The 12431-nt window shown below is 39.2% G+C and overlaps 1 protein-coding gene across 1 annotated transcript in view; it reads right to left on the reverse strand.

The window, feature by feature from the left end:
- The window catches only part of LOC107757535 (ephrin-B1-like), a 34170-nt gene extending 22019 nt beyond the window's left edge, over window positions 1-12151 (reverse strand). The window contains exon 1 of the mRNA XM_016575044.1: window positions 11135-12151. Within this exon, the coding sequence (XP_016430530.1) occupies window positions 11135-11253 (119 nt within the window). The 5' untranslated portion in view covers window positions 11254-12151. The remainder of the gene's footprint in view (window positions 1-11134) is intronic.
- Between the last annotated feature and the right edge of the window lie 280 nt (window positions 12152-12431).

Here is a 12431-nt window from a genome sequence, read left to right on the forward strand (position 1 = left end):
TTCCCTACTGAACTATCAAGATCTGCAAATACATCATGTGAACAGACAGAATTCACAAGAACTCTTCCACTTCATTGTTTATGGGTGTCATAACATTTCCATTCGCCCATTGCCTTGATGGTATGGGTGGAAATCACCAGGGATCCCACGAAAGAATAACAAAACTATTTTTAGTTTGCAATGTAATGCATACTGCATTTGTTTAGTTGTGATGACGATACACTTGAAATATTGTGACTAGTTCATATTTTTTTATTGGACTACTATACGTGTTTCTTGGTGACATTTGATAGTTTCACATCAGGCTTACAGGAGGACATCTGTGTGACAGGTCTTCCCGTAGTGCAAGAAGATATCTTACATCTGTTCAGCTCTGAAACAACTTGAGCCACTGTAGAATTTTCTTACCTCCAAATTCACATGAGAGAAAATAAAATTCATTGTACAATTTTACCAACTTTACAGAACCTGTTCAATTTGCTACATACCTAATACCTAATAATAATAATAATAATAATAATAATAATATGTAGCTGTTAAATATTGTGAAAAACAAGTATTGCAGTACTATACTGTATTACTCAATGGGTAAATAACTACAAGCAATAACACTAAAAATTTTACAATAGCATTTTTTATTATTTACATATGTGTTAAATAAAATGTGTTACAATTTTTGTGTGGATGGCAACAACCCGGTTTCATAAAATAACAACTGAATACTAATAACACTTATTCATAACAGCAAAAGAGCATTAATTTAATTAATAATAGCATTCATAACCAACTTTAAGAGTCTTCGCCTGAGCTCCAGATGCAATGGCACACTGGTAACAGTTGCTATGGCAGGCAGTATATATATATTTACGGTGTAAAGGGAAAAAAGCGCAGCCAGAAATGCTCATATTTACTCTGTCTCTCCTCTTCTCTGTCAAAGTCTGTCTCTCTCATCTAGTCTTCTCTCTCTTTCTCACACACACACTCACATACACACATATTTGCTCCTACTCACTGTCAGGAGTATTGTGTTTGTCTGAGTGTGAGATGAAAGGTATGAATTCCTCCAGAGCTCCTCCAGGATACCACCGTTAATTTTAAATGCACACACACACTGAGTATAATATCTATGCTCTTAATGTATGTATGGGCGTGTGTGCGAGTCACAGGTCACAGTGATGCAGAAACAGTTTCAGTGTCTGTGTGTGTTTCTTTCTCACAGAATCTCACATTACAGAGCAATTAAAGCAACTGCAAACACACACACACACACACACACAAACAGGTTATACTTGGCTGACAGCTCACTCTGAAATGCCTGGGAGAAAACAGCAGAAGAAATCAAACACACTCACAGGGAAGAAATTGTCATTTTTCTAATAGCAATGTCAACACATATGAAGTTATTTGTGACTACATCACTGATTGATATTTATACCTATGAGAAATATAATAGGAGTGATAGAGAGACTCTTGGGAACCAAAACCTATAAGAGAACAATGACAAGTTGTCATTAGACACTAAACAATTCCATCATCATCACACTTAGTGAGTGAGTGAGTGAGTGAGTGAGTGAGTGAGTGTGTGTGTGTGTGTGTGTGTGTGTGGTTCAGAAGAATAAGTGTATGCACCTTCTGCCCTCATCTAAACTAAACATCTTACATGTTGGTTTCACAATATTAGTGAGGACATTTGACTCAATGGTTTTTAAACAGAGGTGATTATATCTGTACTTATTTAGCTGTATTTTGCTGTATAACACAACACTGTATGTTTAATTGTGAAAGCTAATTTCCTCTATTTTTACATTGAGATTTTTTAACGTTCACCTAAAGTTAAAATCTTTAAGAATAACAATTTAATAACGCTGTTAAATTTAATATTTGGCTTTTTTTCCCCATTGGTTTTTAGTTATATATTTTCCATTCAAACTTTTTTAATGTTTTTAAATAAAGTCTCACCAAGGCTGCATTATTTTATCGGAAATACAGTAAAAACTATAATATTGTGAAATATTATTACAATATAAAAAATGTTTTCTATTTGAATATATATTAAAATGTAATTTAGTGCTGTGACGGCAAAGTTGAATTTTCAGCAGCCAGTCTTCAGTGGCATATGATCCTCATTCTAATATGCCATGTTAATATTTTTGTGGAAATCTTGAAACATTTATTTCAGGATTCTTTGATGAAAAGAAAGTTTAAAAGAACAGCAATTATGAAATAGAAATCTTTTGTAACAATGTAAATGTTTCACTGTTTCAACTTTTAAACGGTTTAGAATTTCAATATTGTCCATTTATCAGTTATTGGTCATAATATAAAAATACATATTAATTTAGCAGTATCAGCCAGAATTACAATACTGCTGCATCCTTTGTGGTGATATTTGCCAAACCCAATATATTGTCGATATCAGCAGATTTAAAGGAAAACATGATTTATGAGCATTTCATATAGTGAGGTCCACTTTTCAACAGGTTTCACTTGCATTTTCAAAATCTAGGCCTCACAAGCACAGCCAAACCTGTAAACACTCACAGATGAACAAACTCTCGTTTGCTTATGTTTTATGTATTAGTCGTGTGTATGTGTGTGCATCGAGTGTGTTTTCAGCATTGTTTTATAATTAAATTTTCCATTTGTTCTGTCCAGCTGCAGGCAGAGATCACTGTCTCACCAATAATGGCTCTAAACTCCTTCTCCCCTCCATTTTAAATAATAATGAGCCTTTAAAATGGCTGATTCAGACGTATCCCTAAAAGCAGCTTTCCACAGCTCCCAGACCAGTAAACAGCTTTCAGCCTGATCTATCTGTGGGCGTCCTGAGCCTGATATTTGTGTGTTTTCAACCAAACCTAAGATCAGTGAGGAGAGTTTGATCTCCCGGTGTGCGTTCAGGAGTACGTTTTCTAATGGCAGGTAACCCTAAGCAGCTTATAACCGCTGCGTGAGAGATCTGCTCTCAGGTCAGCTGGAGCTAATAAAGGTTATTGTGATTTGAAACTGCATGCAGAGTGCGCTGAGCTCAGATCAGCTGGAGATGAAAGCAGGCTGGAGACTCCAGCTTCTCTGATGCTTTATAGCAGCATTTAGCTGACTGAAAGCGTGACCATTTCTCCGGACACACACGCACACACGCGGGCAAGGAATGATGGGTTTAGTGAGTGTGATGGTCTGAGCTGTCGACTGGAAAGTGGATAAAAAAAGGATGGAGGAGCTTTGAACTCTAAAAGGGTGTGACTAATGGTCCGCTCTGTGTGTGTGTATATGAGTATACATAACAGAATTTAAGCAGGTTGCTAGACTTGCAGTGACTCTCTTTGTTTACATGCGAGCATAAATGTGTTAAGGGTAGATATACATATATCCATAATCCACCAGTGTGTACTGTCTCACAAAGGCAAAAGGGAAAGCAAACATGAGAGTGTGAATGTGCACACGGAGAAGTGAAGGAACCAACAGATCGCAAACCTCTCCTTACAGAACGCTAATCATTTCCCACCTCATACCCTTGTGTTTGTTGTGTGTGTGTGTGTGTGTGACATACACAAGTCACTTTGCAGGGAAGGTTGCAGCTGTTATACAAAGGGAAGCGTGTGTCGTTAAGGAGAGACACATTATGGTCAGATCATTCATGAGATGGTTTAATCATGATGATACAGTGCTCTATTCCCTCTTTAAAAAGAAAGACAGAGAAACTGGTGTTTAACATCTCGGGTTTGTTTTTTGACATTTATGAGTTATTTGCATAATGGCTGATCAGAAGAAGGAGGGAGGAAGCATTTCGCTACCGAGAGCCAGGAATCCGGCCCAACTATAATGACACATACGAGCATCCACCCTGAACCACAGCACTGTAGTGACTTTTATCCTGCAACCTATCCTATGTGACTCTTGCCACGTTCTAAGCAAACTTTAGGTATTATTATGTGTTTGAATAAGGTAAGCTAAAATAAAATATTATTTCAAATTAATATTTTTTGGTATATTACATCAAAAAGGACAAATAAATGTGCAGCTGCAATAATTTTATCCAAAAATGACAAACAAAAAAAAGTCATCATAAAAGTGCATTTGACTCGTGAGACGTGCACTATATTCCACACAACAGCTTTGTGTCAGGGACAAAGACAAATTATTGGTTCTCAAATCTCATTCAAAAAGATACCTTCAAAAAACTTGGTGTGTCTTCAGGCAGGACATTTAGAATGGTTAATTGTGTGAAAGATATTTAAGTGCTTTGGTGAAGGAGAGAATTTTCAGGGAAAACTGACTTAAATTTCCTCACACAACGCTATCATATTGCTTCAGGAGACTTGAACTATAGCACGAGTAAAAAGGGCCACTTTTATTATACTTTTATTGTTCTTTTGCCCCTACTGGAGCCCGACAGTAAAAATCTGTGTCTGCTTTCATTGCAGTTTGGACATTCTGGGATACAAAAACATTCTGTGTTCCACAGAAGACAGAAAATCTTACAAGTTTGGAAGGACATGAAGGTGAGTAAATGATGTCTGAATTCTCATTGTAACGCTAGAATTTAAGGCCTTGGGTAAAGTAATGAAATCCTCTGAAATTAGTTGAAATGGAGCAATAGTGTCATTTTGTGGTACAAGATAAATACAGGACAAAGAAGAAAGTATAGTCCCTGATAGCACATCATGGAGATGTCTATTTGACGTCTGCATTTACATCTGCAAGACATTTTTTAGAGTGTTTGCTCATCTGAAATACGTCTATAGGACGTTTCCTATCAGATGTCAAATAGACGTTTAGAAGATGTCTTTAAACTGTTAGTTGAAATGAAATTTTAAAATGAGAATTCTGTCATTAATTACTCATCATTTCAAACCCGTAAGACCTTCGTTCATCTTCGGAACACAAATTAAGATATTTTTGATGGAATCTGAGAGCTGTCTGACCCTGCATAGACAGCAACACAACTGAAATGTTCCCAAGTCCAGAAACGTAGCAAGGAGATCTGTAAAAGAATCCATGTGACATCAGTTGTTCAACCGCAATTATACAAAGCTACGAGAATACTTTTTGTGAGCAAAAGAAAAAAAAACATCACCCTGGTGCCATTTTGGAAAATATCCGCTGGACGTAAACAGCGCATGCTGTTCTGTGTCTGCTGCGTTCATATCTTAATTTGTGTTCCGAAGATGAACGAAGGTCTTACGGGTTTGAAACGACATGAGGGTGAGTAATTAATGACAGAATTTTCATTTTTGGGTGAACTATCCCTTTAAGATGCTTATGATTTAGAATGTATGTAAAACTGACGTCTGAAAGATGTCTATCATATGTTTGTACACAGCATATGTTTTCCAGATGAAGCGATCTTTAACAGACATCTTGCAGATGTACGTGTGCTATCTGGGGTGGGACGGTTTACAAAAAACACTGTGGCGGTATCATGATATAGCAATGTTATCATGGTATTACTATGAAACTCTGATTTATATCAGCACACTGAATGTTTAGCATATTCATGAACCCACAGAAGCCACCTTAAAGTGATTCAACCAAAACTAAAAATTCTGTCATCATTTACTCAACCTCATGTTATTACATTTTGGTTACTGTTCAATTACTGACTTCTGGACTCCAAAAAAATACAATTTGAGACATTTCTTAAAATATATTTTATGTTCCACAGAGGAAAGAATGTCATTAAGTTTGGAATGACATGAGGGTGTGTAAATGATGTCAAAAATTTTATTTTTGCGTCAACTGTCCCTTTAAATAATTAGCAGACGTTACTGAAATCCCCCAAAAAAGCCTGTGTTTACATGTCTACCTAGTCATCTAAACATGGGCATGCCGGCACAGACTTTTACTGTTTATAATTAAAGCTAATTATAATTACAGCAGACTAACCATAACCCAAAACCCTAACAGAAATATGATAGCCTTTTTAGTTACAAAAAAACTTAATTTACTTTACTTATGATTTTGACCTCTGAGGATATCCTGGGCCTCCCCGAAGGGAGGTTTTGTCAAAATTTAGCTAACTTCTGGGGACAATTTTGTCCCCAAAGTAGAGCTAAGTAAACGGACCCCCCAGGAGCTGCCACTGCTCCTCTTCCGTCGTGTGCTCCAACAGACCCTACAACTACAAACATTACTGTCCTTAAAACAACACGGGCGCTGGGCTCGGAGCGCGTCTGTGTGTGTGAGAGCCGTTTGAGGAGGCTGTGAGAGCCCAGCGGTCATGCTTGGTCAGGGACAGACAATGTGCGTTTGTTACTTAAGCACTGTTGTTAATGAAGCCCTCCCCATGCGTGCACACACACACACGGATGTACAATAAAAATTAGGTTTCATGCCAACCCCTCTCGCTTTCTCTCTCCGCGTTATATAATGACTACAGAAATACGGATTTAAGTTGCAAACTGAATCCCCGTTAAAATGTACATACTTTATAGGCATCACATAGTTAGACTCAGGATATAACATTTATAGAACACAACTCACACTCACACACACACACTAACAAACATCCACAACACCGTGAAATGCTATCAACGTTGGAACAAAAGCCACTTCACACACACTTCAGAGAGGAACAGGTCTGTTGTGGAAATGCCGGCTGAGACAGAGGGAAGTGTGTGTGTGTGTGTGTGTGTGTGTGTGTGTGTTTGTGTGTGAGTCTGCGTGAGTCCTCTCTTGCTGTTCAACATATTGAAACTCTGACAGAGTTAATCTCCTCACTGTCAACTCCTATTAAAACACCACTGATCATGACATACACACACACACTAACTCATGCATACACAAACACGCACACAATTCAAGCATACACACTCGTAAATGCACACGGACACATGACTGAAAGTGACACTCAGAATGACTCTGAGAATAATTATTACTGCGGTGGATGACTGAATATATGCCTAAACATGTCCTAAATGCTCCCGAACAGTCAAAAAGGCATATGTGGAAATCCGTAACTTTGATCGCAGTTGAGACCAACATGATCCCTGAGCAGGCCAAAGGCCGTTTATGTCTTTTCATGTCATCATAATCAGATTCTTCAGACCCAAAAAAATGCTTTTGAAAATTTCTACATTCGTGAGACGCAGCAGTAATTTTCAAGCAGTTTGAGTTGGATTTTTTTTTTTTTTTTTGGTAAAGAGTGTTCATGAGCTGAACAGTATGTTTAACTGCTGCTTTAGACGGTTATGTCTGCACATAGAAGTTGCTGATTAAGACTAATTGTGCACCACAGAGTGTTGGGTAAATGAACAAACTTGTACGCTTGAATACACACTCACACACACATAAGTAAAATACTTCAGTAGCATTTTTGAGCTAATGAGAGACAGATTTCCAATTAGCTCCTTCATCTCCTCCCTTAGCACTGGAAAATGGCCAAAACACACAGGCACATTCATACATATATCATGGACTCCCTCTTACTTTGTTCGTAAAAAAATCCAAAAGCCAAAAGAAATTTTGTTAATTTGCAGTCGTTTATCAGAAAATTGTTTCTAAACAGCTAGAGTGTTTTCTTGATAAGTGAGTGGCTGCCAAGAACTTGAATGTAGTAAAATTATATTAATTTGTAACTAGAAGAATTTGATGACGTACGTGGGAAGTAAAGCGAGTCGTTATTTTGTTGTTTGTGTTTGTTTGATTGGGTGTATAGTATGTGACACATTAAGGGAATAAGATATAACCTGAAATCTCTTGCCTCAATGTGATAATTGTCCCAGTGATTAGCTACTTTATTCTCTCTGTCTGTCGCTCTCTCTATTCCCAGCAGATCCCACTTCTCTTTTCTTCCCTCAAGGCAGAGGAAGGGAGGGGAGGGGTGTCGCTTTTACATTTTTCTCAGTCCAAATTATAGCTGTGAACTATGCAGATAGGAACAGAATTATACATCTGAAACCAGCGGTAAGTCTGTATGTGTAGTTGGGTCTAGAAGTAATTAAATTTACATAATTGTGTCAACAGAATAAATCAGTGAAGCTCTTGTTCCACCAAATGTTTCTTCTAGAGAAAACGCAGGGGTAGATTTAGCGTTCAGTAAATTTAGCGTTTTGCTGATATAAATATCAGAGTGCTGAGGGGTGGAGCACGCAGCCGGAGTTTTTCTAATTTTACAGTCCTTCAATTATATTTTGCATTCAGTCTGAGAGAAGTCTGACCTAAAACACAAATGGCACATTATTATGGGTAAGAGAGCCGCGTGTGCATGCGTGCGTGTGTGTGTGTGTGTGTGTGTGTGTATGTGTGATGGCCTCACTGCTGAGAGTCTGGTAAGAGGTTTAAAGTGTGACTTGGACTTAGTGGTGGTGGATGCTCCCATATGTCCATTGCGGGGATAGAGCGCAAAGAGTGTGTTTGCCAGAGGCCCATATGTCTTTATGGGAGTGCTTAGGATAATCTTTGCGTTCAACGACCAATTCATCAGTGTACATCGAGTTACTGTGCTGTTTTAATGAGATTGAGATATGCGGACGTGCCTCTCGTTAAATTAAAAAATGTTCACTAACAAACGATTCTGATATTATTTTTCTTGACTTCACACGCTGTTTCAAATTCTCTTCCTCTCAATCTTTAGTGAGGGTCTCTGAACCTGTGACTGAGCAACACACACATGCTCATGCACAGGTGCGTACACACACACACAAAGTCTGTAAGTAAATAAACATTAAGTACTTAAAACAACATGCAGCAACTGTGGTAAAACAGACCAGGCCAGTTTGAGCATCTGCTGTGCCATAGAGCTCAAAGCTGTTTCAATGAGTAAAACAATCCATACACAGAGGGGCTCCAGCAACTTATCTGAAATCTTCTCTCGCAGGACGAGAAGCTCAAATGTTGCTGATTTTTAAGATCTCTCTAACGGGTTTAACTCCTACATACATTTAAAAATGTATAGGCCTATTATTAAAATAATAATTTAAAAAACTCAAAACATGAATTTTCCATACTTTCAATCTTGAGGGCCCAAGTGCTTTGTATGTAGGAAAATGGGTTATTTTTCAACATGTATAAAAACATTAACTTGCAAAAATTAAAAGTTATAAATAAATGGAAAAATATGTATATAAAATGTCTGAATTATGGGGCTGCATTAAATTAATTTTAGCAAAACTTTAATAAGTAAATTAACTTTAAAAAGTCATTTAAAACTTCATACAGTGCTTAAAAAGATATCAATATATTTCGTTTATAAATCTTTCATAACATTTCTAACTTTCTGAGTGTATATTAATTAACTAAATATCAGTTAAGCATTCTATAATGTAATAATGTTTAACTACATTAAAGTTGTTATAAAGTGTTACCCAATTTCTAAACAGCTATTTTATTTTCCCCTTCTTTCCTTCCTTACTCAGTTTAAGCATGAGAACATTAAAAATGAAAAAAAATAAAGTGAGTGAGTGAGTGACGTGACATGTGGCCAAGTATGGTGACCCATACTTGGAATTAGTGCTCTGCATTTAACCCATCCAAAGTGCACACACACAGCAGTGAACACACACACCCAGAGCAATGGGCAGCCATTTATGCTGCGGCGCCCGGGGAGCAGTTGGGGGTTCGGTGCCTTGCTCAAGGGCACCTCAGTCGTGGTATTGAAGGTGGAAGAGAGCGCTGTACATTCACTCCCCCCACCTACAATCCCTGCCGGTACGAGACTCGAACCCGCAACCTTTTGGGTTACGAGTCCGACTCTCTAACCATTAGGCCACGACTTCCCCTAAAATATAATAAAATAAATAAACGTATGTTCATTTGTAATTTACAGTGCGGTTTTAGTTTTAAAAGCACAATTTAGGTTTTCGCTTCGCCCCTTGGGTTCTCGCATGCTAAAGTTTTCAAGTTTTTTGCTCATCTTTTACTAGGCCAACTAAGAGACTCCTTAATTAAAATATTCCCCCAAAGATGAAAAACATGTGCACTATTCCTGTCCCCCTGTTTACGCTCATAACTCAGCGACTGTGTCTCAAAACCCTTTGAGCTGCCTACCAAGATGAGCCTATAATGCCCAAAATGCTGTCTAGATGCCACCCATCCCCACCACCACCAAACAAAAAAAAATGCTGTCTAGCTGGTAGGCAGCTCATTAGGTTTTGAGAGACAGCCAGTATTCCACACACACACACACACACACACACACACAAATGCTCAAAACAAAGTGCAAAATAAGACACATCATCATGTTAGTCAACTAACAAGACAATATAAAATAAACTTTTGGTTAAGATATATATTGAGGTACAAAAAAAAAAAAAAGTACATCATGACTTCTTTTACGAATGCAAACTTAAACAATACGCTTTCTTTATTATGTTGAGTCAAGCTTCAGCTTCAGTCTCGAGCCATTATTCAGGTTAAGTAAACATGCTGGACGCTCCCTTTAACCTTTTATGGGCAGCAATCAGTGAGATTTTATGAGCGTCTAGGAAACCCCTGCTTTAAAACGTATTAACTCTCTAGACACAACTCTGATTTGATCAATATGACATACGCAAAGAGCCATCGGGCCGCCGGGAGGATGGGATCCTGGGCAGGCCGGTGGCGGAGAGTCAGTTCGCCTCTCATGGGAAAAGAAGAAAAGCTGGACACGCCGAGAGAGAGAGAGAGAGTTTCGTGCTAAGAACATCGAGTAGCAGTAGCAGATCTGCCTATTTCTAATTTTTAATTGTATGTTACGGAGAAATTAGGCCCGCGTCAAGGCCACACGTTAAATTTATGTAACGTTAGCCGAATTCGTAGCAGCCAAGAGATTCTTAAAAATGACGATCTTTCCCATAAAGATTTAACGAAGTTGTACTAGCAGTACAGTTGCCGAATCCCCGATCAACAAGGGATTTTGAGTTGATGAAAAGCGGCGGCGGAGTAACGTTATGACAGCTGTGCGTTAGATCCCCGGGAGAGCGCGCGCGCTTGCACGGCCACTTCAGCCTCGAGCTCGAGAGCTTCATGTCATCATGCCGGAGAGCGAGCCGTGATACGAGTAGCGGAGATTTTCAAATCGGACTGCTCAAACTGTATGTCTATTTCATGAACAATAGAAGTCAAACTATTAATATCACTCATCTGAGACTGTAGGCTACATGTCATGCTCTTTCTATGGGATTTCATTAAACACGCGCTCGTGCACTTAACTTACTTGTGATTTTGTGAATTCCACACGACAGACTCCAGTGATTTGGCTGCGGGTAACGCGTATCTGCACATGGCTGTCAAAATCCAGAGGTAATATTTCCACGAGCAGTCACTTCCAGCCATCTTACACGCTTCTCGGAGAGACACAAGCCAGCAAGAAGATAAGATCCCTTCGATCGACTGTACTCCGGGTTACCGAACCACATGCAACAGACTAGGTTATGCGTCTAGGCGGAGGGGCTCCATGGCTCAACTTCCAAATCCAATTTTTCTAGTGTTGCCTGGAGGGAAAAAAGGTGTCGCACAACGTTGCACAGGCGGCTTCTGGGCCAACGTTTCTCTGTTACCAATATCGCTGCTACCTTTCACTTAGGTAACGTAAACGGCAGCGCGTGACTGTTTTATTGTACTCGTCATCTATTAGTTGAGCTAGTAGCCTTACAAAAGATAAAATCACGCCAGATAGGAGGTGAGTGGCACGCACACAGGTATAAGGACCATCAATACCGTGTTGGGGTTCGGGTTGGTGCACAAATCCGGTCCTGATCATGTGTCAGATTTAAAATAGACTCCTTTCGCTTTTGATCCCAGATCATAGAGATGCGCTGTAGATATGCAACAGTTTTGTCCGAAATTTATCGACCTATATCCATGTTCAAAGTGTCCTGGAACAAAGCTTAACTGTCAGTCACAGGACTGCCAAAAATTTCTGTCCAATTCCATTTGGATTTTCTTTCAAGAAGAACCATGAAAAGTAAACTCCCGAGGTTTGCTGCTGCTTATATTGTATGGTCTGGCGTTTTAGCGCATGCTGATAGACGGGATATCAGCTACTGTCCGCTCCTGGCTCGCGTGCCGAAAGGTGCAAACAGTTTCGTCTCAAGGATAAAAACAGATGGGAAACTCCAGCAGTTCGGCGCTTCCTTTGCGAGTAAATGACGCGTGTTTTAGCCTTGGATCTTGTTTGGAGTTGTTCGGCGCTCAACAGTGGATCCGGTGCGTCCGCAGTCAGTCCCGCACACCGTTCACAGTGCAGTGGCTCGCGATCCATCACCTCCACTCCCACCGAGCTGCTAAATCCCGCCCTATTCCGAAACGGACCAATCAAAGCCCACGTTTAGGGCGACGTCGCAACATGGTGTCCCTCTCTGTACAACGAGTTTCGGAGAAGTTCAGCTGTGAGACTAATGCATTTACAAAAACCTATAGTGAGTCTAGTCTTTCTCGTTGAAGATAAGACGTTCGAACGTTTTTAAGATACTAACTCTCTTAATTTTTTTTGCAGACTAACGTTAACTATG

This window comes from Sinocyclocheilus rhinocerous, unplaced genomic scaffold, assembly GCF_001515625.1.
Source record: "Sinocyclocheilus rhinocerous isolate Xijiao unplaced genomic scaffold, SAMN03320098_v1.1 scaffold984, whole genome shotgun sequence".
Lineage (NCBI taxonomy): Eukaryota > Metazoa > Chordata > Actinopteri > Cypriniformes > Cyprinidae > Sinocyclocheilus > Sinocyclocheilus rhinocerous.